This window comes from Halichoerus grypus, chromosome 5 (genome assembly GCF_964656455.1).
Source record: "Halichoerus grypus chromosome 5, mHalGry1.hap1.1, whole genome shotgun sequence".
NCBI classification, from domain to species: Eukaryota; Metazoa; Chordata; class Mammalia; order Carnivora; family Phocidae; genus Halichoerus; species Halichoerus grypus.
The window spans coordinates 835,939-863,693 of NC_135716.1; the positions used below are offsets into that span (position 1 = coordinate 835,939).

The following is a 27,755-nucleotide window of genomic DNA, read 5'->3' on the forward strand; positions in this document are numbered from 1 at the left end:
CGGATTTGGGATTTGGGAGGGCTTTGGGAGGGTGAAGAGCTGATGTATGCTGGGGTTGTGGGGACTGCTGAGCCAGGCCCGGTCAAGCCTCTCCAGGTCCCCAGGCCCTGCATGAGGGTGTGGGGACTGTAGAGCTGGACGGCCTTCCTGCATCTCGAGCCAGGTTCAGAGTTGGGGCTCCAAGCCTGGGTGTCTGGCTGAGTCACTTAGATGCGGGGAGCCGGAGGGGGGTGGGTTTTACCAGCTCTTCTTGGCTGGTGCACCCTTTGCCCCATGGTGTTTGGGCGCCCTCCCGTGGCCACAGAGGGGCAGCATGGACGGGGGTGGGTGAGCTTTTCCAGGAACCTTGGCCTGGAGGCTCGGGGGGGGGGGTGGGGGGGTGGTGGGCAGCGGCTCACAGCTGGATCACATCAAGCCAGATGCTCTGACTGGAAAATTCTTGCGGCTGCTTGGGTGGCTGGGGCAGGCCCAGTGCTGGCCATGGGCGGGTCTGTCCGGACCGGAGGAAGCCAGGCTGTACCCGGGCCCCTTTGCTCCGCCTCCCACCTTTACAACCCTGAATAGCTGCTGTGAGCCCCGCCCAACTGCAAACAGCCCCCAGGTGTGGTTTCCTTTCCTGTGAGTCACTGCACTAGGGCCCCCTCCCCAACCCTGACTCACTGGCGTGCCCCCCCACCCCGTGCTCCCCACTGCCCTCTGCACCCCTCCTCCCCCTAACTCGGGCCGAGTTCCTGCAGATTGGGGCTGGGCGGTCCTGCCTGATGAGTCAACGCTCAGCTATGTGCCCACTCCTGCCCCGCCGTGTGCTGTGCTTCTGGATGGGGGAGCACTGCTCCAGGACATGCCTGGTGGGCAGCTCAGAAGGGCCAGGCCAGCACAGGATCATAGTGGCCCTTGAGCAGGGGCATAGCGGAGCCTAGCAGGGGGCGGGGGCCACAGGCATAGGGCACACAGGTCTATCAGAACGTGTGATTTACAAGGCTGCAAGAAAGAGATGGTCAGCTCATCCCCCCCGCTCTCTGTCACTCAGCTTGGGGTCCCAGCTGGCAGGGTGGGCAGGCTGAGGGCTGGACCTGGGCTGAAGCCCTGAAGGGAGGTATGGCCTGGGGGGCGCCCTGAGCCCAGCCACACTCAGGCACCCCTCCCTGTGATGGGGTGGCCGAAGGGATGGTGTGTGGTCCTGGCAGCGTGGATGCGCAGCGGCATGCCAGGTCCCGTTGAGCCCCTGGGTGTCCCTCTGCGACTGTGGCGGGCCGGGTGGGTGAGGAAACCCCTGGGTTTCCTGTTTCTGTGGGGCCCTGGGTGTGGCCGTGGGGGAGGGGCCACCTTCCTCCTTCCCTCTGTGGGGGGAGGGGGGTGGGCAGGGCGGGGTGGGGCTCCCGGGGGCGGGGATAGCCGCTCGAGAGAGTCCATCAGGCAGGGAGTGGTCACGCCAACTCTGCTTGGAGCGGAGCAAGCGAGTGAGTCCCGTGCGGCACCAGCCTAAAGCTGCCCGTGTGCCACGAGGGCTGGAGCTCAGCACCTGGGGGCGTCAGGACCGAGCGCTGGAGGGGCGGGGCGGCACCATGTCTCAGCACCGGCTCCGTGTGCCTGAGCCCGAGAGCCTGGGCCAGAAGAGAACCAGCTCGGAGGACAACCTCTACCTGGCAGTGCTCAGGGCCTCGGAGGGCAAGAAAGGTAGTGGGCACTCCCCGCCAGGCAGGGCCCACTTCCTGCCGCAGGAAGCCTGGATCCGGGTGGGGGTGGGGCCCCGCTTCGAGGGTCTGAAGGTAGGGACAGAGTCTGAGACGGGTAGGGCCACGGGCCGCGTGAGCACCGCGCCGGGCCCGGGTGCAGAGCTGGGGTGGGGGTGGGGGTGGGCAGCCACTGGTGTCCAGCATGGAGAGGGCTGGCCCATGTTGGCAAGGCTGGCACTAGCCGCTGGATCTTGAGTATAGGGCTGTGGTGGGTGGGGGCGCTCTGCGCCCCGGGGAAGCCCGCTGCCCTGTTGGGACGGTACAGCTTTCCCCTCGCCCCATCCTTGACCCGGGTCCTGGCTGGGAACCTTTCTGCCCAGGTCTCCCCAGGCAGTGTGTGTGGGGGTGGGGCCAGCCGCGACTTGTACTCTCTGGTTTTTGGGTGGGGCTGCAGGCTCTGGACCCTCCCATCTCCAGAGGGAGACAGTAGGGGAGTGAGCGGTGACACCTGGGTGCCTAGCACCCCTGAGCCCCCACCGCAGGGGCGGGCGCTGGGTCTCCCTGAATGATTCTGAGGCGCTCTTCAGGTGCTGCCCACCGTGTCCACATGGTGGTCGTCTCCTGGAGGCCCCTGTGGCTGCTCCCAGGCCTCAGGTCACCTGGCTTTGTCTCTCCCAGACGAACGGGATCGTGTGCAGAAGAAAACCTTCACCAAGTGGGTCAACAAACACCTCATCAAGGTTGGTGGCGTGCGTGCATGCGTGTGCATGCGTGTGCATGCGTGTGCAGGGTCATGGGGTGGAGGAGGGTGCCCCTGGCCCTCCAGCTGAACAAAGGCTGCTTCTACTGTTGGCCTGGGGGCTCACTTTTCATCTCTGAAACCTGTTATTCTCTCTTTTCTCCCTGCCTCCCCCACGCTGCTCCTGCCTTCCTCCTCCTCCTCCTCCTCCTCCTCCTCCTCCCTCCTCCTCCTCCGGCCTCTCCTGCTCTCCTCTAGCACTGGAGGGCAGAGGTAGGTGTCTCCGTGGGGGCGGGGCATGTTCTGGGTCAGGGCCTGTCCCCCCGCCAGGGCCCGTTGGGGCTGCGGGGGACGTGCAGCAGCCCAGTACCTCTGTCCCCACAGGCCCAGAGACACATCAGTGACCTGTATGAAGACCTCCGCGATGGCCACAACCTCATCTCCCTGCTGGAGGTGCTCTCCGGGGACAGCCTGGTGCGTGTACCCGCCCACCTGCCCCCTCTGGGGCCCCGCCTGCCTTTCACCCGGATACCCCTGCCTGCCTTCCTTTCTTGGGGCTTTCCCACATGCCCACTCCACCCACGTCCAGCCTGGCCTTGGTCCCTCCTGTGTCTCCCAGCCTGGAGTGTTGGGCCCAGCCTGGGAGTGGCCCGTCCCCCGTGCCGCGGGCTCGCGGCCCTGCTGCTCTCTGTGTCAGAGCGCTGACACGGTAACCTCACGCTCTGCTCTGCTTTGGTTTCTCTGCTGCTTGGACTGTGAACCTTGGCCTCTGCCCTTTACCCTATGCCCTGCTCTGGCCGGGCAGCCAAGAGAGCGGGACGTAATCAGGAGCTCGCGCCTGGTGAGTGGTTGTGCGTGCTGGCTACGGCAGCGCGTGGGCTCCCCGAGACTGGGAGCCCGGCTCACCTGGGGCTGGTGGTCAGTCTGGACCCCCCTGTGCCTGGCGCTTGGGCAGGCAGATGGCTGTGCATCCAGCTGCCTGACGTCCTGCCTGTTGCGATGCCCAGGGCTGGGCCTGGGACCCACCAGGGCTGCCGCCGCGTCCAGGAGGACCCCTCCCCCAGTGTCCTCCACCCGCGGCTTCCTGGCTATTGTCCCCTCCCACCCCTTCCTTCCTTCCCACAGCCTGGGTCTGGCTGCTGGACTTCCAAAGCCCCTGCTGGGCCTGGCCCTTGGGCCAGTGGCCCCCCTTTTCTAGCTGGGGAGGGTGAAGCGGGGACATGGGAAGAGCCTCGGTTGGTTCAGTTAGCCCAGATGCCCTGGGGGTTCTGAGGGCAGGCAGGGGCCGCAGCTGGAGGTGGGACCGTGCCTCTGCCCCGGGGGTGCTGACTGGCCGGGACTCTCCACAGCCCCGGGAGAAGGGGAGGATGCGCTTCCACAAGCTGCAGAACGTTCAGATTGCCCTGGACTACCTCCGACACCGCCAGGTGAGACTGCCTGGCTGGCCTCTGGCCAAGGGCCCCCCTCCCCGGCTGGCCGCAGGTGAGGCTCAGGGGAGTTTGCTCACAGGTGAAGTTGGTGAACATCCGGAACGATGACATCGCTGATGGCAACCCCAAGCTGACCCTCGGCCTGATCTGGACGATCATCCTGCACTTCCAGGTAGAGTCCGGGGCCGGCCGGCCATCTGACTGGGGGTGTGGCCCGGGAGCCGGGGCCCTTGGCGTCCTGGCCCCGTGGGACCATCCTGCCGGCCCCAGCCTGGATGGCGCCTGCGTCCTGTGCTAGCTGCCTGGCCTGAGGGCTCAGGTCTCTCTCTGAGGCCTGGCTGGGCAGGGCCCCAAGAGCCTCCCCGCACAGGAATGCATTCTCTGTGCGCCGTGTAGCCTCCTGCCCCGGGAGGGCTGTAGAGAAGCACCCGCTGCACTGGCTGACTCATCCACTGCCCGCCCCGGCCGCACAGGAAGCCACAAATCTAAGAGCTGAGCAGGCAGAGCCTGGCTGGCACGGCAGCTGAGTCACATAGGCTGGCAGGCCGACAGACAGACAGACAGTTGGGGACAGGCAGGCCGCCAGCCAGACCATGCCCACCCCATCCCGCAGCCAGAGAGGGGCCGACCTGGCCCCCACCCTGCTGGGACAGCCTTTCCTAGGCCTGCGGCCTCTGGGCAGGCGCTGGTGCCCACAGCTGCCCTCCTCCGGCCCACCTCTGGCAGCTCAGGGAGGCGTCCATGGTGCCCACCACAGAATGGCAGTGGGGACTGGGGCGCTCACTTATTCCGTGGCACCTGCCGGCGAGAGTGGCCTGGGCTGTGGCGCTGACGGGGGACGGACCCCTGGAGGCCTCACCCTGCCTCAGCTGGCCTGGGGGCTCCTGCGCACCCCGCACCCTGGCGTGGACTCATGACAGGTGGTGGGCACCGGGCCGGGCGCGTGGCTGTGGCTGAGCGCCTGCCCGCTGCGTGGGGCAGATCTCCGACATCCAGGTGAGCGGGCAGTCGGAGGACATGACGGCCAAGGAGAAGCTCCTGCTGTGGTCCCAGCGCATGGTGGAGGGTTACCACGGCCTGCGCTGCGACAACTTCACGTCCAGCTGGCGGGACGGCCGTCTCTTCAACGCCATCATTCACCGGCACAAGTACGTGGCCCGGGGCGCCCCAGAGCACCTCAGCCAGGCGGCTTCCAACAAGCTGGGGCAGGGACGGCGGCGGGAGGGGCGTGTGCCACTGACAGGAACCCGCTGCCCGGACGAGCGCCTGTGCCAGCCCACCCCTCTGGAAGGGTGCAGGCAGGCCCAGCCCCACCCTCAGCCCGCCCTCCTCTGCCCAGGGCCTTTCCAGAAGCTTCGCTGGCTTCCTTGAGGCCGGATGGCCAGTGGGCTGTTGGCTCTCAGAGCCGGGAGCCTCAGCCCCCACGTGGATGCCCCAGAAGGGGCTGGGGTGGCCAGGCCACGGTGGGAATGGCTCTCAGTGGAGCTTTGCCCCCACCCAGCTGGGGCTTGGTGGCCAGGCAGCTGCAGGAATCCTACGCGGACTGGTAGCCTCTACTGGGTATATCGCAGCCTGCGTTTGTGCCCCGTGTAGGCCCCTTGAGCTCCAGGGGGTGAGGTCCAAAGTATAGTGTCTGTATGCGGGGTCACATCGGTGGGCAGTATTGGGCGCTAGCGCTGGGTGGTGTGGTTTTCAGGGTGTTTGCAGGTGGAGGAAGCTATGTCCCTGTCCCCATGCTGAGCTGCCCCCTGGGCCTCGCTGTTCCTCCGCCCCTCTGCCCACAGGCCCATGCTCATTGATATGAACAAGGTGTATCGTCAGACCAACCTGGAGAACCTGGACCAGGCCTTCTCTGTGGCGGAACGGGACCTGGGGGTGACACGGCTCCTGGACCCTGAGGGTGCGTGCCCCGTCCCCCCTCCCCGTGCCCCTCCGCTGCCCCTTGCTGGGCGCCTTTGACGCCGGCCCCTCCCCGCAGACGTGGACGTCCCTCAGCCCGACGAGAAGTCCATCATAACCTACGTCTCCTCCCTGTACGACGCTATGCCCCGAGTGCCTGACGTGCAGGACGGCGTGAAGGCCAACGTGAGTGGTGGCTGGCAGCCGGGGGGCCGGGGGGCCGGATGGCTGGACGGCCCCTCACGCCCCCCTGGCCGCCTGCAGGAGCTGCAGCTGCGCTGGCAGGAGTACCGGGAGCTGGTGGTCCTGCTGCTGCAGTGGATCCGGCACCACACGGCGGCCTTCGAGGAGCGCAGGTTCCCTGCCAGCTTTGAGGAGATTGAGGTGGGCCCGGCCTCTCGCCCCAGCTCCTGCGCCCCGTGCGGCCCAGGCGTGGCGACTCACACCTGGTTCTCTGCAGATTTTGTGGTGCCAGTTCCTGAAGTTTAAGGAGACAGAGCTTCCGGCCAAGGAGGCGGACAAAAACCGGTCCAAGGGCATCCACCAGTCCCTGGAGGTGAGGGGGGGTCCTAGACAGAGGGAACGGGGGCCATTGCAGAGGTGAGTGAGGCTGTCCACGGGCCTGGAGCCTGGGGACCCCCTTTAGCAAGCTGGCATGGCCTCGTGGCTGAGCTTCTGGAACTGGGGCTGTTCCAGGTCGGGCAGCTGGGGGGCCTGGGTGGCTTGCCTCCCCCTCTGAGCTCGGCCCCTGCCCACAGGGTGCGCTGCAAGCAGGCCAGCTCAAGATGCCGCCCGGTTACCACCCGCTGGACGTGGAGAAGGAGTGGGGCAAGCTGCATGTGGCCATTCTGGAGCGGGAGAAGCAGCTCCGCAGCGAGTTTGAGAGGTGGGCGGGTGCAGGGCTGGGGGAGGCAGCTGTGGGGTGGGGCCCCGTGGCAGCGGGAAGCCACCCGAGGGTGAGTCACTGCCTGGGGAGGAAACCACCCCCCAGGCTGGGAATCCCACACTGGGGCCAGCTCCACTGTGGGCCGCAGGCGGCCCCGGAGGCCGCGGCAGGAGGGGTATATATTCTGGAGCCCGACGCCTGGCGGGCGGACCCCACTCACGGCGGCTCCCGCGGGTGCTGTGAGCTGCAGGCTGGAGTGTCTTCAGCGCATCGTGAGCAAACTCCAGATGGAGGCTGGGCTGTGTGAGGAGCAGCTGAACCACGCCGACGCCCTGCTGCAGTCGGTGAGGGGAGGGGCGAGCAGGGCCACTGGGCAGGGAGGCGGCAGGGAGGCGGGAAGAGCCGGGAGCCCGCCACGCCCTGTGGCCGGTGGGTGGAGAGCAGGCCCCAGCCCCTCTCCTGGTGTGCTGCCAGCTCTGATCCATGCCTTTGGGCAGAACTGGTTTCCGGGCGCCCGTCAGGACATACAGGAGGCCACTGTCCCCAGCTCCAGGCCTGAGAGGCTTGCTGGCCAGAGGGGGTGGTGGGGAGGGCCCCACACCCATAGGGCCCAGCAGGGGCGGGGCTGTGAGCCTGGGCAGCAGCTTGGTGGAGGAGGATGGGGCGCAGGAACCTTTGGAGGAAGCTCTGGGGGTTCTGGCCCTTAGACCTGGCAGAGTTCCCCTAGAGAGCCAGGGGCTGGTGATCTGGCCAGAAGTGCGTATCAGGACCTCGGGCAGGGTGGGGCCGGGGCTCTGGAGGCAGCCCACCTGCAGGCCCTAAGTTGCGGGTACCCCCCTGCAGGATGTCAGACTGCTGGCTGCAAGCAAGGCGCCCCAGCGGGCAGCCGAGGTGGAGCGGGACCTGGACAAGGCGGATGGCATGATCCGGATGCTGTTCAACGACGTGCAGACGCTCAAGGACGGGCGGCACCCGCAGGGGGAGCAGATGTACCGCAGGTGGGCCCCGCGCCTTGCTGGGGGGTCGTGGCGCAGCCGCACCCAGCTGACGCGTCCCACGCCCCCGCCGCCCGCAGGGTGTACCGCCTGCACGAGCGTCTGGTGGCCGTCCGGACCGAGCACAACCTCCGGCTGCAGGCCGGCGCGGCTGCCCCCGTGGCCCAGGTGTCGGCGCAGAGCACGCAGCGGCGCCCCGAGCTGGAGGACGCCGCGCTGCGCTACCTGCAGGACCTCCTGGCCTGGGTGGGGGAGAACCAGCGGCGGGTGGACAGCGCCGAGTGGGGCGGGGACCTGCCCAGCGTGGAGGCCGAGCTGGGCAGCCACCGGGGCCTGCACCGGTCCGTCGAGGAGTTCCGGGCCAAGATCGAGCGGGCGCGAGCTGATGAGGTGCGCGGCACCCTGAGGCGGGGGGGGGGGGGGGCAGGCCCTGGCTGCGGCGGTGCCACGCCTTCCGTCTCCCACAGGGCCAGCTCGCCCCGGCCCCCCGGGGCGCCTACAGAGACTGTCTGGGCCGGCTGGACCTGCAGTACGCCAAGCTCCTGGTGAGTGCTGGCCGCGGCTGGGCCGGGGTCGGGGCCTGGGGGCGGGATGGGCTGACGGAGGTCCTGTCTCCCTCAGAACTCCTCCAAGGCCCGGCTCCGGTCCCTGGAGAGCCTGCACGGCTTCGTGGCCGCCGCCACCAAGGAGCTGATGTGGCTCAGTGAGAAGGAGGAGGAGGAGGTGGGCTTCGACTGGGGGGAGCACAACTCCAACATGGCCGCCAAGAAGGAGAGCTACTCGGTGAGGCCGCCTTCCAGAGTCTTCCAGGACTGTCCTGCCCCATTGGGCCTCAGGGTGCTGGCTGGTCTCCCACCGGGAGCCTTGGGGGCTTGCTTATGGGAGACTGATGGACCCTGGTGTGGCCCCGACACCATTCCTGAGCCCCGCTGCCTCCGTGTCAGGCCCTGATGCGTGAGCTGGAGCTGAAGGAGAAGAAAATCAAGGAGATTCAGAGCACCGGGGATCGGCTGCTACGGGAGGGGCACCCTGCCCAGCCTACAGTGGAGGTGGGGTGGGCCGGGGCCCCTCGTGGCCGTGGGGGGCGGGCAGAATGTGGGGGACCGCCCCGGGACCCCAGTGGCCGTGGGGGGCGGGCAGAATGTGGGGGACCGCCCGGGGACCCCAGTGGCCGTGGGGGGCGGGCAGAATGTGGGGGACCGCCCGGGGACCCCAGTGGCTGGCCGGGAGCCTGAGAAGGGCGATGGGGTGTGCAGTCCTTCCAGGCAGCCCTGCAGACCCAGTGGAGCTGGATGCTTCAGCTGTGTTGTTGCATCGAGGCGCACCTGAAGGAGAACACAGCCTATTTCCAGGTGAGAACTGGGCTCCTTCCCCCGGCTCGGCCGCAGCACCGCTGAGGACCCCCAGACCGCTCCTGGGGGTGCAAGGCCCCTCCCTGTGTCCCCTTGCGCAGGGCTAAGTGGTTTCTGCGCCATCCCGTGGAGCTCGTGTCAGAACCCTCTGCAGCCTGGGGCCCCACCGGCCCCGTGTGACCCCTTCTGACTTCCCAGTTCTTCTCGGACGTGCGGGAGACTGAGGAGCAGCTCCGGAAACTGCAGGAGACCCTCCGCAGGAAGTACACCTGTGACCGCACCATCACCGTCACGCGTCTGGAGGACCTGCTGCAGGACGCCCAGGTGAGTGGACTGCAGGCCTCGGCCGGCCCAGGGCTCTACAGTAACGAGAGGGGTACTGCGGCCTTCAGGGATGAGGGCAGGTGGCCATCGGATCCCGGGATGGACTGGCCCAGGCAGGGGCGGGTGTGGTGGTGGTGGGGTTGCAGGGCCAGCCGGGAGCCGGGAGGAGCTGGCGCGGCGTCTGGGCTGCGCGGCTGCTTTGTGACGCTCCTTCTGGGGGTGGAGACACAGCGATGAGAGGGGCCGGGATGCTGGGGAAGACGTGACGGGGGTCAGTCAGCACCGTGGGACAGGGCTGTGGGGGAGCTGCGAGGTCAGTGGCGGGGTCCTGGAGTAGGGGCGGGTGCTGCCAGAGCGGACGTGAGCTCCGGACACCGGAGCTGCTGGCACCCCCAGAGCAAGCCCCAGGCCTGACCCCCCGCTACTGGCCTGCGCAGACCGCCCGGTGGCATCTCGGGCCTGATGTGTGGGGCAGGCACAGTCCGAAGGGCTGCATAGGGCAGAGAGGCAGCTGGGTCTGGCGCCCGTGTGCCCTGGGGCAGGGGAGGGCTTGGCGGGAGTGCTGGCTGGGGGCCCCTGGGGGCAGGAGCGGGGGCAGTGGAGGCTGGAGAGCCGTTCTGGGAGAGGCATGAGAGATGCAGGCAGTTTCAGGGTAGACTGACTGTAACCTCTGACAGTCCTTACTGGGGTTTGGCCCCTTGGAGAGGCAAGACGGGAGGAGATGGATGATCTTCAGCGGTAGGAGGACAGTGGAGGGGAGAGGACATCGTGTGGCCAAGAGCGCAGCTGGGGCTGCTCTCCTGGGGGGTACAGGGGCCCTGGGGGGCGGGGAGCGCTTAGTCTGGGCCAGGAAGAAAGGAGGGTCAGTGGGATCGGTTGGGGGCTAAGCCCTGGGTTGCTGCCCCCGTCACACCTCCTGCTTCCCAGTGCCCAGTCCCATTGTGCCCCAGGGGCAGCAGGAGGGTCCCCTTGATCTTGGGCCAGAGGCGGGGTACCAGGGGGCTTGCTTATTGCCTGGGGCAGGAGTGTGGGTCTTCATAGGACCTCATCTAGGCACATGGTGTCTGGACGTTGGACCGTGGTTTCTGAGCCTCCTCTCCCTGGCAGGATGAGAAGGACCGACTGAACGAGTACAGGGCACACCTCTCAGGCCTGGCCAAGCGGGCCAAGGCCATCGTGCAGCTGAAGCCCCGAAACCAAGCCCACCCTGTGCGGGGTCGCGTACCGCTGCTGGCCGTGTGTGACTATAAGCAGGTGGAGGTGAGGGCCAGGCTGAGTGGACCGGCACCCTGGGTGGGGACGGGGCCCAGCCACTCTGTGACCACTCCGGCTGCCGTAGGTGACCGTGCACAAGGGGGACGAGTGTCAGCTGCTGGGCCCCGCGCAGCCATCCCACTGGAAGGTGCTCAGCAGCTCCGGCAGCGAGGCCGCCGTGCCCTCCGTGTGCTTCCTTGTGCCCCCGCCCAACCAGGAGGCCCAGGACGCCGTCACCAGGTGGGTAGTCCGGGGCTGGCAGCTGGAGTGGGTGCCGTGGGCTGGCGCCCCAACACCTCTGACCGTGCCGCTGACCTGCCAGGCTGGAGGCCCAGCACCAGGCCCTGGCCATCCTGTGGCAGCAGCTGCACGTGGACATGAAGAGTCTCCTGGCCTGGCAGAGCCTCAGCCGCGACACGCAGCTCATCCGCTCCTGGTCCTTGGTCACGGTAGGACTTACCGCAGGGGGCTGCGCTGGGGATGGGGGGCTTCTCGTGGGCCGGGCGCCCCTTGCCCATGCTCAGCCCTGAGTGCCGCCCGCAGTTCCGGACACTGAAGCCAGAGGAGCAGCGGCAAGCCCTGCGCAGCCTGGAGCTTCACTACCAGGCCTTCCTGCGGGACAGTCAGGACGCCGGCGGCTTCGGGCCTGAGGACCGGCTGCAGGCTGAGCGCGAGTACGGCGCCTGCAGCCGCCATTACCAGCAGCTGCTGCAGAGCATGGAGCAGGGTAGGTGGCGGGCGGGCCCCGGGTGGGGGGGGAGGGGCGCTGGGCAGGTGGGGGGGCAGCGGCAGGCAGGCCTGGGGGGGGTCAGCGGGTGGGGGGGGCAGCAGCAGGCAGGCCCGGGGGGGGAGGGGCGCTGGGCAGGTGGGGGGGCGGCAGCAGGCAGGCCCGGGGGGGGGGGTCAGCGGGTGGGGGGGGCAGCAGCAGGCAGGCCCGGGTGGGGAGGGGCGCTGGGCAGGTGGGGGGGCGGCGGCAGGCAGGCCCGGGGGGGGGGTCAGCGGGTGGGGGGGGCAGCAGCAGGCAGGCCCCGGGGGGGAGGGGCGCTGGGCAGGTGGGGGGGCGGCAGCAGGCAGGCCCCAGGGGGAGGGGCCCTGGGCAGGCCCGGGAGGGTGGGGGAGGGGCCCTGGGCAGGCCGGGGGGGCGGCGGTGGGCGGCCCCGTGAGCAGGATGTGTTTGCAGGTGCGCAGGAGGAGTCCCGCTGTCAGCGATGCATCTCCGAGCTCAAGGACATCCGGCTGCAGCTGGAGGCCTGCGAGACCCGCACCGTGCATCGCCTGCGACTGCCGCTAGAGAAAGAGCCTGCGCGGGAGTGTGCGCAGCGCATTGCCGAACAGCAGGCAGGCACCCGCCCGGCCCCGCCGCCCTCCCCGGCCCGCCCTCCCCAGCCTTCCTGGGGTGCTGGGTGCGGGGCTCCCGAAGTAAGCTTGTCTGCTACTCGGTTTCTCCTCAGAAAGCACAAGCTGAGGTGGAGGGGCTGGGCAAGGGTGTCGCCCGGCTCTCTGCTGAGGCCGAGAAGGTCCTGGCCCTGCCCGAGCCGTCACCCGCTGCCCCGACTCTGCGCTCAGAGCTGGAGCTGACCCTGGGCAAGCTGGAGCAGGTCCGCAGCCTGTCTGCCATCTACCTGGAGAAGTGAGTGCACCTGCGGGTGGCCGGGGAGCCGTGACGGTGGGAAGGTTCTGAGCAGAGGGGGGCCTGACCGCTGTGTGCTGGTGGAGGACAGGCTGATGGGGGCCAGGAGGAGGGGTCTGCTGAGCGGTCTGGCCAAGAGGTGGGTGTGGACCGGGGTGGTGGTTGTGGATGTGGCCAGAGGGGTCAGCCCTGATGTGCCCTGAAGGCGGGAGGATTGCCTGGGGTGTGCAGGCAGGGGAAGGAGACCGAGGAGGAGCTGGGTGAGGAACACCAGAAGGGGGGGTGGCCCCTGGCCAGTGAGGTTCAGACAAGGGGCTTGGCCGGGGTTGGGGGGGCACTTCTTGGTGGAGAGTGGGCATGAGGAGCTGCAGGGGGCAGGCAGGCGGTAGGGCAGGGGATGAGCAGACCTGAGGCTGAGGTCTTTTCGGGGGGCCAGCAATCTCCCCCCCACCAGTCCGTGCTTGTTTCCATGTGTCCCTGGGGAAATGCAACCCTTCCGAGGCCCCTTCCTCTGCGGGCCCGTTGCCAACCACCTACGGCACGTACGTTCCAGCATGTACGTTCATGTGGTTCAGACTCTTTTGGAAGGATTGTGTGCCATTCTCCACCCTTTCTCTCAGTCTCATCACCGACTGGGCTCTGAGGGCCCACGGTTCTTCTGTAATGTCTGGGTGTAAACAGCACATCCAAGTGTTAGTCATGCTTTCTTTACAAAGCCAGGTATGTCAGGAATGTCATCATCTGGTTTATGGTGTCACCGCTTACCCAGTCTTGGGCCTGGAAGACTGAGAGCTTCTCCCAGGCTCCGGGGGTGGCAGACTGGGGATCTCTTCTGCTGTTTCTCTGGACAGCACAGCTGTCTCCAGGACTCAGTCCAGAGCTGAAGTGTCCCTGGATCCCAGAGGTCCCCAACCACCCTCTCCCCGAGGCTTCTGTTCTCCCTGACGCCCGTGACCGCAGGGATCAGCTGACCACCAGGGTTCTGGTTCCTTGCGTGGGACTTGGTGTCGCTCACCCCCGTGCTGAGTCCCGTTCTCCCTGCAGGCTCAAGACCATCAGTCTGGTGATCCGCAGCACACAGGGGGCGGAGGAAGTGCTCAAGGCACACGAGGAGCAGCTCAAGGAGGCCCAGGCCGTGCCTGCCACCCTCCCAGAGCTTGAGGCCACCAAGGCTGCATTGAAGGTACTGAGGGGCCGGGGCCTCGCCATGAGGGCGGGGGCTCGGGGGTCAGAGGCGGGGCCCTGGGGCTGAGACCGCACCTGCCTCTGCAGAAACTCCGGGTGCAGGCAGAAGCACAGCAGCCCGTGTTTGACGCCCTGCGGGACGAGCTGCGGGGGGCTCAGGAGGTGGGCGAGCGGCTGCAGCGGCAGCACGGCGAGCGGGACGTGGACGTGGAACGCTGGCGCGAGCGGGTTGCCCCGCTGCTGGAGCGCTGGCAGGCCGTGCTGGCCCAGACGGACGTGAGGCAGCGCGAGCTCGAACAGCTGGGCCGCCAGCTTCGTTACTACCGTGAGAGCGCGGACCCGCTGGACGCCTGGCTGCAGGACGCCAAGCAGCGGCAGGAGCAGATCCAGGCCGTGCCTCTGGCTGACAGCCAGGCCGTGCGGGAGCAGCTGCGGCAGGAGAAGGTGGGTGCGGGCTGGGCCCCGGGCGGGTGGGAGGGGCGGCGGAGGGGGCGCGCCCTGTGGCCGCTGACCGCCCTCCCCCCCCAGGCCCTGCTGGAGGAAATCGAGCGGCAAAGGGAGAAGGTGGAGGAGTGCCAGCGCCTCGCGAAGCAGTACATCAACGCCATCAAGGTGAGGCTTCCGGGCTTCCTGCTACCCTCGTGGAGGCTGGCCTCTCTCCTCGAGAGGAGGTGCCCCCGAGCCCGGGCCACCGTGTTGAAAGCCTGGGGCACGTTCAGGCGCAGGGTGAGGGGGGCGCAAAGCTGGTGACTGACTGTCGTGTCTTCACAGGACTACGAGCTCCAGCTGGTCACGTACAAGGCACAGCTGGAACCGGTGGCCTCCCCAGCCAAGAAGCCCAAGGTCCAGTCTGGGTCTGAGAGCATCATCCAGGAGGTAGGGCCGGGGGTGGGGCTGCTGGGCTGCGTGGGCTGCGTGGGCCCCAGGGCTCAAGGCAGGCCTGACCCTGGCTGCCTCCTCCCTCCCACCCCCCAGTACGTAGACCTGCGCACGAGGTACAGCGAGCTGACCACACTCACAAGTCAGTACATCAAGTTCATCAGCGAGACTCTGCGGCGCATGAAGGAGGAGGAGGTATGGCCTGCTGGGGGTGGGAGTGTCGTCCTCCTGCCCACCCCGCCCCCGAGATGCCGCCCCTGGGAACCTGTCTGAGACCACTGAGTCCAGCTCCGCCCCCTCCCCTGCAGCACGGGCTGCCCCACCTTGGCCTGGCGCTGCACTGCTCTCCCCAGGGTGGCTGGCACCTCCTCTTTCTCCTCTGTTGGCACGTGCCGCAACCAGGTGTCCTCCTGGCTCCTCGTGTGTTCCTCCTTGGGTTTCCATGCAGCCTCTCCGCTCGGCCACTTGCTCTGGAAGAGCCGAGGAGTAGGAGATCATGGGGGCTGGGGAGGGAGGGTCCCAGGTGGCTCCCTGTCCTGTTCCTCCTGCTTCCTGGTGGGCTCGCCGTCTGGCCTACCTGCGGCCTCCTCTCTGCAGGGCTTGCAGTCCCTCGGGGCTGCACTGCTGCCTCACGCTGGATGCCCCGCCCCGCCCCGCCGGGCTGCAGGAACGGGCCTAGGCCAGGGAGAGGGGTCCTGTGGCCAGAGCCAGGCCAGCAGGTGCCCAGCGGGGCTCAGGCAGGGCTGGGTGGTGGGCGCGGCTCGCACGCCCTGCAAACTGCCTGCTTTGCTCTCTCTCTCTCTCTCCCTGTCCGTCTGTCTCCATGGCCTGTCTGCGGGAAGAGGGGAGGACGCCTGGGCCTCCTTCCCCAGGCTGGTGAGCACGGTGGGGCCAGGCTGCGCTCGCTGCCCTGAGTGCCCTGGGCGGGTGCACGCTGTCTCCTTCGGCCGGGCTGTGACCTCTGTCGTCCCCTGCCCCCGTCCCCTGCCCCGTGCTGTCGGAGTGAACTGTGGTGGTGCCGTGTCCTGTGCGTGCCCGGCGGCCCGCCCCGCGCTCACTGCTCTCTCCGGTTCTCTCCCCCCACCCGGCCGTGGCCACAGAGGCTGGCTGAGCAGCAGCGGGCAGAGGAGCGGGAGCGGCTGGCCCAGGTGGAGGCCGCGCTGGAGAAGCAGCGGCAGCTGGCCGAGGCGCACGCCCAGGCAAAGGCGCAGGCCGAGCGTGAGGCCCAGGAGCTGCAGCAGCGCATGCAGGAGGAGGCAGCGCGGCGGGAGGAGGCGGCGGTGGACGCGCAGCAGCAGAAGCAGAGCATTCAGGAGGAGCTGCAGCACTTGCGGCAGAGCTCGGAGGCGGAGATCCAGGCGAAGGCCCGACAGGTGGAGGCGGCCGAACGCAGCCGACTGCGCATCGAGGAGGAGATCCGCGTGGTGCGGCTGCAGCTGGAGGCTACCGAGCGCCAGCGCGGCGGGGCGGAGGGCGAGCTGCAGGCCCTGCGCGCGCGGGCTGAGGAGGCCGAGGCACAGAAGCGCCAGGCGCAGGAGGAGGCAGAGCGCTTGCGGCGGCAGGTGCAGGACGAGAGCCAGCGCAAGCGACAGGCGGAGGCCGAGCTGGCCCTGCGCGTCAAGGCGGAGGCCGAGGCGGCCCGGGAAAAGCAGCGGGCCCTGCAGGCGCTGGAGGAGCTGCAGCTCCAGGCGGAGGAGGCGGAGCGGCGCCTCCGGCAGGCGGAGGCCGAGCGGGCGCGCCAGGTGCAGGTGGCCCTGGAGACGGCGCAGCGCAGCGCCGAGGTGGAGCTGCAGAGCAAGCGCGCCTCGTTCGCGGAGAAGACGGCGCAGCTGGAGCGCACGCTGCAGGAAGAGCACGTGGCGGTGGCGCAGCTGCGGGAGGAGGCCGCGCGGCAGGCGCAGCGGCAGGCCGAGGCGGAGCGCGCCCGGGAGGAGGCCGAGCGGGAGCTGGAGCGCTGGCGGCTGAAGGCCAACGAGGCACTGCGCCTGCGCCTGCAGGCCGAGGAGGTGGCGCAGCAGAAGAGCCTCGCGCAGGCGGAGGCGGAGCAGCAGAAGGAGGCGGCGGAGCGCGAGGCCCGGCGCCGCGGCAAGGCGGAGGAGCAGGCCGTGCGGCAGCGGGAGCTGGCCGAGCAGGAGCTGGAGAAGCAGCGGCAGCTGGCGGAGGGCACTGCCCAGCAGCGCCTGGCGGCGGAGCAGGAGCTGATCCGGCTGCGGGCCGGCACGGAGCAGGGGGAGCAGCAGCGGCAGCTCCTGGAGGAGGCGCTGGCCCGGCTGCAGCGCGAGGCGGACGCGGCTGCGCAGAAGCGCCAGGAGCTGGAGGCGGAGCTGGCGACAGTGCGCGCGGAGATGGAGGTGCTGCTGGCCAGCAAGGCGCGCGCCGAGGAGGAGTCGCGCTCCACCAGCGAGAAGTCCAAGCAGAGGCTGGAGGCCGAGGCCAGCCGCTTCCGCGAGCTGGCCGAGGAGGCCGCTCGCCTGCGCGCCCTGGCCGAGGAGACCAAGCGGCAGCGGCAGCTGGCTGAGGAGGACGCGGCGCAGCAGCGGGCCGAGGCGGAGCGGGTGCTGGCCGAGAAGCTGGCCGCCATCAGTGAGGCCACGCGGCTCAAGACCGAGGCGGAGATCGCGCTCAAGGAGAAGGAGGCGGAGAACGAGCGTCTGCGGCGGCTGGCGGAGGACGAGGCCTTCCAGCGGCGGCGGCTGGAGGAGCAGGCGGCCCAGCACAAGGCGGACATCGAGGAGCGGCTGATGCAGCTGCGTAAGGCGTCCGACAACGAGCTGGAGCGGCAGAAGGGGCTGGTGGAGGACACGCTGCGGCAGCGGCGGCAGGTGGAGGAGGAGATCCTGGCCCTCAAGGCGAGCTTCGAGAAGGCGGCCGCCGGCAAGGCGGAGCTGGAGCTGGAGCTGGGGCGCATCCGCAGCAGTGCCGAGGACACGCTGCGCAGCAAGGAGCAGGCTGAGCGGGAGGCTGCGCGGCAGCGGCAGCTGGCGGCCGAGGAGGAGCAGCGGCGCCGCGAGGCTGAGGAGCGTGTGCAGAAGAGCCTGGTGGCGGAGGAGGAGGCCGCGCGGCAGCGCAAGTTGGCGCTGGAGGAGGTGGAGCGGCTCAAGGCCAAGGTGGAGGAGGCGCGGCGCCTGCGCGAGCGGGCGGAGCAGGAGTCGGCGCGGCAGCTGCAGCTGGCGCAGGAGGCCGCCCAGAAGCGGCTGCAGGCGGAGGAGAAGGCGCACGCCTTTGCGGTGCAGCGGAAGGAGCAGGAGCTGCAGCAGACGCTCCAGCAGGAGCAGAGCGTGCTGGAGCGGCTGCGCGGCGAGGCAGAGGCCGCACGGCGGGCGGCCGAGGAGGCGGAGGAGGCCCGGGAGCGCGCCGAGCTGGAGGCGGCTCAGTCCCGGCAGCAGGTGGAAGAGGCCGAGCGGCTGAAGCAGTTGGCGGAAGAGCAGGCGCGGGCCCGGGCGCAGGCGCAGGCCGCCGCGGAGAAGCTGCGCAAGGAGGCGGAGCAGGAGGCGGCCCGACGGGCGCAGGCCGAGCAGGCGGCCCTGAAGCAGAAGCAGGCGGCCGACGCCGAGATGGAAAAGCACAAGAAGTTTGCGGAGCAGACGCTGCGGCAGAAGGCGCAGGTGGAGCAGGAACTGACCGCCCTGCGGCTGCAGCTGGAGGAGACTGACCACCAGAAGGGCATCTTGGACGAGGAGCTGCAGCGGCTCAAGGCGGAGGTGACGGAGGCAGCCCGGCAGCGCAGCCAGGTGGAGGAGGAGCTCTTCTCCGTGCGCGTGCAGATGGAGGAGCTGAGCAAGCTCAAGGCGCGCATCGAGGCGGAGAACCGCGCGCTCATCCTGCGTGACAAGGACAACACCCAGCGCTTCCTGCAGGAGGAGGCCGAGAAGATGAAGCAGGTTGCGGAGGAGGCGGCCCGGCTGAGCGTGGCGGTCCAGGAGGCGGCCCGGCTGCGGCAGCTGGCCGAGGAGGACCTGGCGCAACAGCGGGCCTTGGCCGAAAAGATGCTCAAGGAGAAGATGCAGGCGGTGCAAGAGGCCACGCGCCTCCAAGCCGAGGCGGAGCTGCTGCAGCAGCAGAAGGAGCTCGCGCAGGAGCAGGCGCGGCAGCTGCAGGAGGACAAGGAGCAGATGGCGCAGCAGCTGGCGCAGGAGACGCAGGGCTTCCAGCGGACTCTGGAGCTGGAGCGGCAGCGGCAGCTGGAGATGAGCGCGGAGGCCGAGCGCCTGAAGCTCCGCGTGGCCGAGCTGAGCCAGGCGCAGGCCCGTGCCGAGGAGGATGCCCAGCGCTTCCGCAGACAGGCCGAGGAGATCGGCGAGAAGCTGCACCGCACCGAGCTCGCCACGCAGGAGAAGGTGACGCTGGTGCACACACTTGAGGTCCAGCGGCAGCAGAGTGACCATGACGCCGAGCGCCTCCGAGCGGCCATTGCTGAGCTGGAGCGTGAGAAGGAGAAGCTCCAGGAGGAGGCCTCGCTGCTGCAGCAGAAGTCCGAGGAGGTACCGGCCCGCCCTCCCCGAGCAGGTGGGTGGGCCCGGGGGGCCGCGGCGTCCCTGACCGTTCCCTCCCTCTCTCCAGATGCAGGTGGTGCAACAGGAGCAGCTGCTGCAGGAGACGCGGGCGCTGCAGCAGAGCTTCCTGTCGGAGAAGGACCGCCTGCTGCAGCGGGAGCAGTGCATCGAGCAGGAGAAGGCCAAGCTGGAGCAGCTGTTCCAGGACGAGGTGGCCAAGGCGCAGCAGCTGCGCGAGGAGCAGCAGCGGCAGCAGCAGCAGATGGCGCAGGAGCGGCAGCGGCTGATGGCCAGCATGGAGGAGGCCCTGCAGCGCCAGCGCGACGCGGAGGAGGGCGTGCGGCGCAAGCAGGAGGAGCTGCAGCAGCTGCAGCAGCAGCGGCAGCAGCAGGAGAAGCTGCTGGCCGAGGAGAACCGGCGGCTGCGCGAGCGGCTGCAGCGCCTGGAGGAGGAGCACCGGGCCGCGGTGGCGCAGTCCGAGGAGATCGCCGCCTCGCAGGCCGTGGCCGCCAAAGCCCTGCCCAACGGCCGGGACGCGCCTGACGGCCCGGCCGTGGAGGTGGAGAGCGAGCACGCGTTTGACGGGCTGCGGCGGAAGGTGCCGGCCCAGCGGCTGCAGGAGGTCGGCGTCCTGAGCTCGGAGGAGCTGCAGCGGCTGGCCGAGGGCCGCACAACGGTGGCTGAGCTTGCCCAGCGGGAGGACGTGCGCCGGTACCTGCAGGGCCGCAGCGGCATCGCCGGGCTGCTGCTGAAGCCCACCAACGAGAAGCTGAGCGTCTATGCGGCCCTCCAGCGGCAGCTGCTGAGCCCGGGCACGGCGCTCATCCTGCTCGAGGCTCAGGCCGCCTCCGGCTTCCTCCTGGACCCCGTGCGGAATCGGCGGCTGACTGTCAACGAGGCCGTGAAGGAAGGCGTGGTGGGCCCCGAGCTGCACCACAAGCTGCTGTCGGCCGAGCGCGCCGTCACCGGCTACAAGGACCCCTACACCGGGGAGCAGATCTCCCTCTTCCAGGCCATGAAGAAGGACCTCGTCGTCCGCGACCACGGCATCCGCCTGCTGGAGGCCCAGATCGCCACGGGCGGCATCATCGACCCCGTGCACAGCCACCGCGTGCCCGTGGACGTGGCCTACCAGCGCGGCTACTTCGACGAGGAGATGAGCCGCGTCCTGGCGGACCCGAGCGACGACACCAAGGGCTTCTTCGACCCCAACACGCACGAGAACCTCACGTACCTGCAGCTGCTGGAGCGCTGTGTGGAGGACCCCGAGACGGGCCTGCGCCTGCTGCCTCTCACCGACCAGGCCGCCAGGGGCGGTGAGCTGGTCTACACAGACTCGGAGGCTCGGGACGTGTTCGAGAAAGCCACCGTGTCAGCACCATTCGGCAAGTTCCGGGGCAGGACGGTGACCATCTGGGAGCTCATCAACTCCGAGTACTTCACGGCAGAGCAGCGGCGGGACCTGCTGCGGCAGTTTCGCACGGGCAAGGTCACCGTGGAGAAGATCATCAAGATCGTCATCACCGTGGTGGAGGAGCATGAGCAGAAGGACCAGCTCTGCTTCGAGGGCCTGCGCGCCCTGGTGCCCGCCGCCGAGCTGCTGGAGAGCGGGGTCATCGACCGTGACCTCTACCACCAGCTGCAGCGGGGCGAGCGCTCAGTGCGAGAGGTGGCGGAGGTGGGTGCCGTGCGGCGGGCTCTGCGGGGCGCCAATGTCATCGCAGGGGTGTGGCTGGAGGAGGCGGGGCAGAAGCTGAGCATCTACGAGGCCCTGAAGAAAGATCTCCTGCCTCCAGAGGCGGCCGTGGCTCTCCTGGAGGCCCAGGCCGGCACCGGCCACATCATTGACCCCGCCACGAGTGCCCGGCTCACCGTGGACGAGGCGGTGCGTGCCGGCCTGGTGGGGCCTGAGTTGCACGAGAAGTTGCTGTCGGCCGAGAAGGCCGTCACCGGCTACAAGGACCCCTACTCGGGGCAGAGCGTCTCCCTGTTCCAGGCCCTGAAGAAGGGCCTCATCCCAAGGGAGCAGGGTCTGCGTCTGCTCGATGCCCAGCTGTCCACAGGTGGCATCGTGGACCCGAGCAAGAGCCACCGTGTGCCCGTGGACGTGGCCTGTGCCCGCGGCTACCTGGACGAGGAGACCAGCCGAGCCCTGTCGGCCCCCAGAGATGAAGCCAAGACTTACTGTGACCCTGGGTCGCAGGAGCCGGTCACCTACGGCCAGCTCCAACAGCAGTGCCGGCCCGACCAGCTGACGGGGCTGAGCCTGCTGCCGCTGTCGGAGAAGGCCGCCCAGGCCCGGCGCGAGGGGCTCTGCTCTGAGCTGCAGGCCCGTGAGACCTTTCAGAAGACTGCCGTGGAGGTACCTATGGGCAGCTTCAAGGGCAGGACGGTGACGGTGTGGGAGCTGCTCAGCTCCGAGTACTTCACGGTGGAGCAGAGAGAGGAGCTGCTGCGGCAGTTTCGGACGGGCACGGTCACCGTGGAGAAGATCATCAAGATCCTCATCACCATCGTGGAAGAGGTTGAGACCGTGCGGCAGGAGAGGCTGTCTTTCAGTGGCCTCCGCACCCCGGTGCCAGCCAGCGAGCTCGTGGCCTCCGGGGTCCTCAGCAGGACCCAGTTCGAGCAGCTCAAGGACGGCAAGATCTCGGTGAAGGAGCTGTCGGAGCTGAGCTCTGTGCAGACCCTGCTGCAGGGCGGCGGGTGCCTGGCCGGCATCTACCTTGAGGACTCCAAGGAGAAGGTGACCATCTACCAGGCCATGCAGCGAGGCCTGCTCAGGCCCAGCACGGCCACTCTCCTGCTCGAGGCCCAGGCGGCCACCGGCTTTCTCGTGGACCCTGTGCGGAACCAGCGCTTGTATGTCCACGAGGCTGTGAAGGCAGGTGTCGTGGGCCCCGAGCTGCACGAGAAGCTGCTGTCGGCCGAGAAGGCCGTCACCGGCTACAAGGACCCCTACTCGGGCAGCACCATCTCCCTCTTCCAGGCCATGAAGAAGGGCCTGGTCCTTAGGGACCATGGCATCCGCCTGCTGGAGGCCCAGATCGCCACGGGCGGCATCATCGACCCCGTGCACAGCCACCGGCTGCCCTTGGACGTGGCCTACCAGCGCGGCTACTTCGACGAGGAGATGAACCGCGTCCTGGCGGACCCGAGCGACGACACCAAGGGCTTCTTCGACCCCAACACGCACGAGAACCTCACGTACCTGCAGCTGCTGGAGCGCTGTGTGGAGGACCCCGAGACGGGGCTGCGCCTGCTGCCCCTCAAAGGCTCCGAGAAGGCAGAGGTGGTGGAGACCACGCAGCTGTACACCGAGGAGGAGACCCGCAGAGCGTTCGAGGAGACGCAGATAGAGATCCCCGGCAGCGGCGGCCGCAGCGGCTCCACTATGTCCTTGTGGGAGGTGATGCAGTCGGACCTGATCCCAGAGGAGCAGCGCACCCGGCTCATGGCTGACTTCCAGGCCGGCCGGGTGACCAAGGAGCGCATGATCATCATCATCATCGAGATCATCGAGAAGACCGAGATCGTGCGCCAGCAGAACCTGGCTTCCTACGACTACATCCGCCGCCGCCTCACCGCCGAGGACCTCTACGAGGCCCGGATCATCTCCCGCGAGACATACAGCCTCCTCCGGGAGGGCACCAAGAGCTTCCGAGAGGTGCTGGAGGAGGAGGCGGCCTCGCGCTACCTCTACGGCACGGGCTGCGTGGCCGGAGTCTACCTGCCGGGCTCTAGGCAGACGCTCACCATCTACCAGGCCCTCAAGAAGGGACTGCTGAGCGCCGAGGTGGCCCGCTTACTGCTGGAGGCACAGGCGGCCACGGGCTTCCTCCTGGAGCCCGTGAAGGGCGAGCGGCTGACCGTGGACGAAGCCGTGCGGAAGGGCCTGGTGGGCCCCGAGCTGCACGACCGGCTGCTCTCGGCGGAGCGGGCTGTGACCGGTTATCGTGACCCCTATACGGAGCAGACGATCTCGCTCTTCCAGGCCATGAAGAAGGACCTGATCCCCGAGGAGGAGGCCCTGCGGCTGCTGGACGCCCAGCTGGCCACGGGCGGCATCGTGGACCCGCGCCTGGGCTTCCGTCTCCCCCTGGAGGTGGCCTACCAGCGTGGCTACCTCCACAAGGACACGTATGACCGGCTGTCGGAGCCCAGCGAGGTGCGCAGCTACCTGGACCCCTGCACGGACGAGCGTCTCAGCTACACGCAGCTGCTCCGGAGGTGCCGCCCCCACGAGGCCAGCGGCCAGCGCCTCCTGCCCCTCTCGGACGCCCGCAAGCTGACCTTCCGCGGCCTGCGCAAGCAGGTCACGGTGGAAGAGCTGGTGCGCTCGCAGGTCATGGACGAGGCTACGGCTCTGCGGCTGCAGGAGGGCCTGGCCTCCGTGGAGGAGGTCACCCAGAACCTGCAGAAGTTCCTCGAGGGCACTAGCTGCATTGCCGGCGTCTTCGTGGATGCCACCAAGGAGCGGCTGTCGGTGTACCAGGCCATGAAGAAAGGCATCATCCGCCCCGGCACGGCCTTCGAGCTCCTGGAAGCACAGGCGGCCACCGGCTACGTCATTGACCCCATCAAGGGGCTCAAGCTGACCGTGGAGGAGGCCGTGCGCATGGGCATCGTGGGCCCTGAGTTCAAGGACAAACTGCTGTCGGCCGAGCGCGCCGTCACCGGCTACAAGGATCCCTACTCCGGGAAGCTCATCTCCCTCTTCCAGGCCATGAAGAAGGGCCTGATCCTGAAGGACCACGGCATCCGCCTGCTGGAGGCCCAGATCGCCACGGGCGGCATCATTGACCCCGAGGAGAGCCACCGGCTGCCTGTGGAGGTGGCCTACAAGCGCGGCCTCTTCGACGAGGAGATGAACGAGATCCTGACGGACCCGAGCGACGACACCAAGGGCTTCTTCGACCCCAACACGGAGGAGAATCTCACGTACCTGCAGCTGATGGAGCGCTGCATCACGGACCCCCAGACGGGCCTGTGCCTGCTGCCCTTGAAGGAGAGGAAGCGGGAACGGAAGACGTCCTCCAAGTCCTCGGTGCGCAAGCGCCGTGTGGTGATCGTGGACCCGGAGACGGGCAAGGAGATGTCTGTGTACGAGGCCTACCGCAAGGGCCTCATCGACCACCAGACGTACCTGGAGCTGTCCGAGCAGGAGTGCGAGTGGGAGGAGATCACCATCTCCTCCTCGGACGGCGTGGTCAAGTCCATGATCATCGACCGCCGCTCGGGCCGCCAGTACGACATCGACGAGGCCATTGCCAGGAGCCTGATCGACCGCTCGGCACTGGACCAGTACCGCGCCGGCACGCTCTCCATCACGGAGTTCGCAGACATGCTCTCGGGCAACGCCGGCGGCTTCCGCTCCCGCTCGTCCTCCGTGGGGTCCTCCTCGTCCTACCCCATCAGCCCTGCAGCCTCCAGGACCCAGGGGACCTCCTGGTTGGACCCCACGGAGGAGACGGGCCCTGTGGCCGGCATCCTGGACACGGAGACTCTGGAGAAGGTATCCATCACAGAGGCCATGCACCGCAACCTGGTGGACAATATCACGGGGCAGCGGCTGCTGGAGGCCCAGGCCTGCACGGGGGGCATCATCGACCCCAGCACCGGCGAGCGCTTCCCCGTCACAGATGCTGTCAACAAGGGCCTGGTGGACAAGATCATGGTGGACCGCATCAACCTGGCTCAGAAAGCCTTCTGCGGCTTCGAGGACCCGCGCACCAAGACCAAGATGTCAGCCGCTCAGGCCCTGAAGAAGGGCTGGCTCTATTACGAGGCGGGCCAGCGGTTCCTGGAGGTGCAGTACCTGACCGGCGGCCTGATCGAGCCTGATGCCGCAGGCCGCGTGCCCCTGGATGAGGCCCTGCAGCGCGGCATGGTGGACGCCCGGACCGCCCAGAAGCTGCGAGACGTGGGCGCCTACTCCAAGTACCTCACCTGCCCCAAGACCAAGCTCAAGATCTCCTACAAGGACGCACTGGACCGCAGCATGGTGGAGGAGGGCACGGGGCTGCGGCTGCTGGAGGCGGCCGCCCAGTCCAGCAAGGGCTACTACAGCCCCTACAGCGTCAGTGGCTCGGGCTCCACGGCCGGTTCGCGCTCTGGCTCGCGCACCGGCTCCCGGGCTGGCTCCCGCCGAGGGAGCTTCGACGCCACCAGCTCTGGCTTCTCCATGACCTTCTCTTCGTCCTCCTACTCTTCCTCGGGCTACGGCCGCCGCTACGCCTCAGGGCCTGCGTCCTCCCTGGGGGGCCCCGAGTCTGCAGTGGCCTGATCCGCTGCCCGCGCCCTGCCCTCCCGCTCTGCATGTGGCCAGGTTCCCCGCCCGGGCGTTGGGGTCTTTCATGTCTAAAGGTGTCTTCCTCCCAAGCGGTGCCTAAAGTTTAACCAAAAAAAACCAGACTAACGTATTAATATCTGTTTGCTGTCCAGACAGCCTGTGTCTTGGGGGATGGGGCCGGTCCAGCCTCTCGGACCACCTCATCCTGCAGGCCTCCCTGCTCCTGTCTACCTGCCACTCCCCACAGCCAGGTGCCTTGGAGGGTCCCGAGCCAGGCCCCCAGCCCAGCCCTCCTCTGTCTTCAGGGAGGGTCTTCTCTGGGCCGGGTTCCCCCAGCCCTGCTCGCTGGGCTCCCTGACACCCAACCACCAATCCTAGCTGCTCGGGGAAGCAGGGGTGGGCCCCCATCACGAGCAGAGCCCTCAGGACCAGCTTTCTTTCCTGTTTCCAGGACTGACTTCCGCGTTCAGCGGGCCTTGCTGGGGAGGGCGGGGGGTCCTGGGTCAGCCATCTCTTCCAGCCTGCCTGGAGAAGCGCCTTCCCCACGGGAAGATGAGGGCCCAGTCTACAGAGCCAGCTGGTCCCTGCCACGTTGCGGACTCTGCCCCCAGCCCCCAGCCCCTGACACTCTGCCAAGACCCCAGGCCTCTGGCTTCTGCCTTCCAGCCTCAGCCCCCTAGTAAGTGCCTTCAGTGTCCTCCCTCCCACCCCAGGCCCCGAGGACCCAGATCTGGGGTGGGAGGTAGACCCTCTGGTGAGACTCCCCATGGCCCAGCTCTCGGGCATGCCAGCCCCGGGCCAGGCCGGGCGTGGCTGGGGCTTCTTCAGGGCTCTGCTCCCCGGTGGCCCAGCCTGGGTGCTTCCTGCCTGTCTCTTCAAGGGAGAGTGCTCCCTCTGTTCGGCCCCGGGGATGGGCCGCCCAGCCCAGGGCCAGCCCCTCCTGTCCCACCTTGGTGCCCCTGCTCCCCCGCCTCCACCCTCTAAGCTTTGCATGTTTCACTAACCCAGGCAGGCGGCGGGTGGAGGCGCCAGGCTTCCGGCTGCCTCCGTGAGGGCAGAACACTAACCCGACCATGGGTGGGTCAGCAGTGCTCACCCCAATAAAAGCAATTCCAACCTTCCTGTGCGTCGTGCCTTGCTTGTTTGTTCTGGGGTCCGGTGTGCATTGGGGTCGGGTGGAGGCTGCCACCTGAGGCTCGGAGCTTGGCCAGGGGCAGAGGAGCAGGGCCTCGGGGAGGATGCTGGCCTGAGGCTGCATGTCTCAGGGAAGAGAGAGCCAGACTGAGCAGCGGCCTGCTCCGGGAGGGCCCTCAGCCCCTGCCGCTGGTCCGGCCGCCTCCTGACACTCTGCCAGGCCCCTAAGGCTCCGTTCAGGGCTGCAGCTTACCTCTGAGGTCGGGGCTCCATGCTCCCGTATCAGCTCACTTTGGCTGCGCCCCCCCGGGGCCCGTCGTTTGGAGGGAGCAGCGTGACCGCCGAGCTAAGTTGGTTCCTGTTGGCGAAGGGTAACGCTCCAGAGGCGGACGCAGTTGTGCGTTTCAGCAGCTGGGCCTCTGCTGCAGTCTGTCCCCCCTGTCCCTCCAGACCCACACGGCGGCCCTCACGCCTGCTGGAGCCCAGCCTCCTGGGTTCTTCCTGGGAAAACCTACGAGAGCAAGGTTGAGTGGGGCCAACTACAGCCCCACTGGGCCACTGGCCCTGAGGCTGTGACCAATGCTCATCTGCCTGCTTTGCCCAGAGTGGGGGCAGCTGACCGAGACCCCTGTCCCTGGGGGTCTGAATCCTGGTGCCCGGGTCCTTGTCAGGCTCTGCTCTTCCAGTTACAACAGGGCTGTGGAAATACCAGATGCCATGACAGGGCCGTCCCTGCCGCGGTGGCCCCCCTTGACTGCTAGGCTCCTGCAAGGAGCTGCTGTGGCCAGGTGGCAGCCACAGTGAGCCAAGTGAGTGGGACACTTGTCACTGCCCTGGGTGGCGGTTCCCGGGCGCTGACCCTCCTGGGAGCCGGGACTGACGGTTTCTCACAGCCTACCGTCGCAGGCCCGAGAAGTGCGCAGGCCCCGGTGGGTCCCTGGGAGCGTGGTGGGTGGGCCACTCTTCCACTCCTTGGTTCCCAGACCCGGACGGCCCGTCTACTGGGACCATCGACTCAAGGAAATAGCCACGTCCCGGGCTGTAGTCCCGGGTGGCGTCCAACCTTCTGCCAGGCCAGCCGCACCTGAGGGGTGGTATCCCGGGTGGTCCTGGGCCCTGCTGCACACCCTTGCTGGAAGGGGGTGTGAGCGCCGAGGCCGCGTCCCGCAGAAGCGCACCCTGCCTGCCGAGACCGAAGCGCCGGGAACACAAGTCCGAGGTGAAGAATCCCCCTGAGCTGCTGGCTGGTGCTGGTCTGGGGTCTCTGCGGCGGGGGCCTGGGGCAGTCACGCACGGGGCATCAGAGCGGCTGGGCTGGCCTGGAGCGGAGCCTGTCTGCACCTGGGCCACTGGGGTTGTGAGCCTGCGCGGGAGCCCTGGTGGCCAGTACCCACCTGCCAAGCCATCCTGCCCACTGGTGGCTCGGCGGATGCGGGCGCGCGGCACAAGACCAGGCTCCCCGTGCCCATCAGCACCTCCTTCCCCCAGGCCCCTGTCCCAGCCCCTCGGGCCCTGGGGAGCCCGCCACGCCATTCCCCCCGCCCCGCCTGGCCACGAGTCCCCGTGGGCCCCGACCGTGAGCTGCTC

At 68.4% G+C, this 27,755-nt stretch overlaps 1 protein-coding gene across 17 annotated transcripts in view; it reads left to right on the top strand.

The window, feature by feature from the left end:
- PLEC (plectin) overlaps positions 1-26,154 on the top strand; it is a 56,655-nt gene extending 30,501 nt beyond the window's left edge. For 8 of the 17 annotated variants that reach the window (XM_078071886.1, XM_036105656.2, XM_036105662.2 and 5 more), the window contains 32 exons: positions 2,355-2,416; positions 2,800-2,889; positions 3,221-3,256; positions 3,765-3,842; positions 3,925-4,017; positions 4,827-4,993; positions 5,630-5,745; positions 5,824-5,930; positions 6,009-6,128; positions 6,205-6,300; positions 6,503-6,630; positions 6,881-6,974; positions 7,474-7,628; positions 7,706-8,015; positions 8,093-8,170; positions 8,247-8,408; positions 8,570-8,674; positions 8,882-8,977; positions 9,176-9,301; positions 10,409-10,561; positions 10,641-10,795; positions 10,878-11,004; positions 11,099-11,282; positions 11,736-11,893; positions 12,007-12,185; positions 13,230-13,368; positions 13,458-13,814; positions 13,899-13,982; positions 14,142-14,246; positions 14,346-14,444; positions 15,350-18,730; positions 18,810-26,154. In XM_078071886.1, coding sequence (XP_077928012.1) covers positions 2,355-2,416; positions 2,800-2,889; positions 3,221-3,256; positions 3,765-3,842; positions 3,925-4,017; positions 4,827-4,993; positions 5,630-5,745; positions 5,824-5,930; positions 6,009-6,128; positions 6,205-6,300; positions 6,503-6,630; positions 6,881-6,974; positions 7,474-7,628; positions 7,706-8,015; positions 8,093-8,170; positions 8,247-8,408; positions 8,570-8,674; positions 8,882-8,977; positions 9,176-9,301; positions 10,409-10,561; positions 10,641-10,795; positions 10,878-11,004; positions 11,099-11,282; positions 11,736-11,893; positions 12,007-12,185; positions 13,230-13,368; positions 13,458-13,814; positions 13,899-13,982; positions 14,142-14,246; positions 14,346-14,444; positions 15,350-18,730; positions 18,810-25,028 — 13,559 coding nt within the window. In that variant the 3' untranslated portion in view covers positions 25,029-26,154. Of the gene's footprint in view, positions 1-1,405; positions 1,678-2,354; positions 2,417-2,799; positions 2,890-3,220; positions 3,257-3,764; positions 3,843-3,924; positions 4,018-4,826; positions 4,994-5,629; positions 5,746-5,823; positions 5,931-6,008; positions 6,129-6,204; positions 6,301-6,502; positions 6,631-6,880; positions 6,975-7,473; positions 7,629-7,705; positions 8,016-8,092; positions 8,171-8,246; positions 8,409-8,569; positions 8,675-8,881; positions 8,978-9,175; positions 9,302-10,408; positions 10,562-10,640; positions 10,796-10,877; positions 11,005-11,098; positions 11,283-11,735; positions 11,894-12,006; positions 12,186-13,229; positions 13,369-13,457; positions 13,815-13,898; positions 13,983-14,141; positions 14,247-14,345; positions 14,445-15,349; positions 18,731-18,809 lie in introns of those variants that run through there. The other 9 variants (XM_036105643.2, XM_036105661.2, XM_036105641.2 and 6 more) reach the window with 4 other exon arrangements.
- Positions 26,155-27,755: the final 1,601 nt, after the last annotated feature.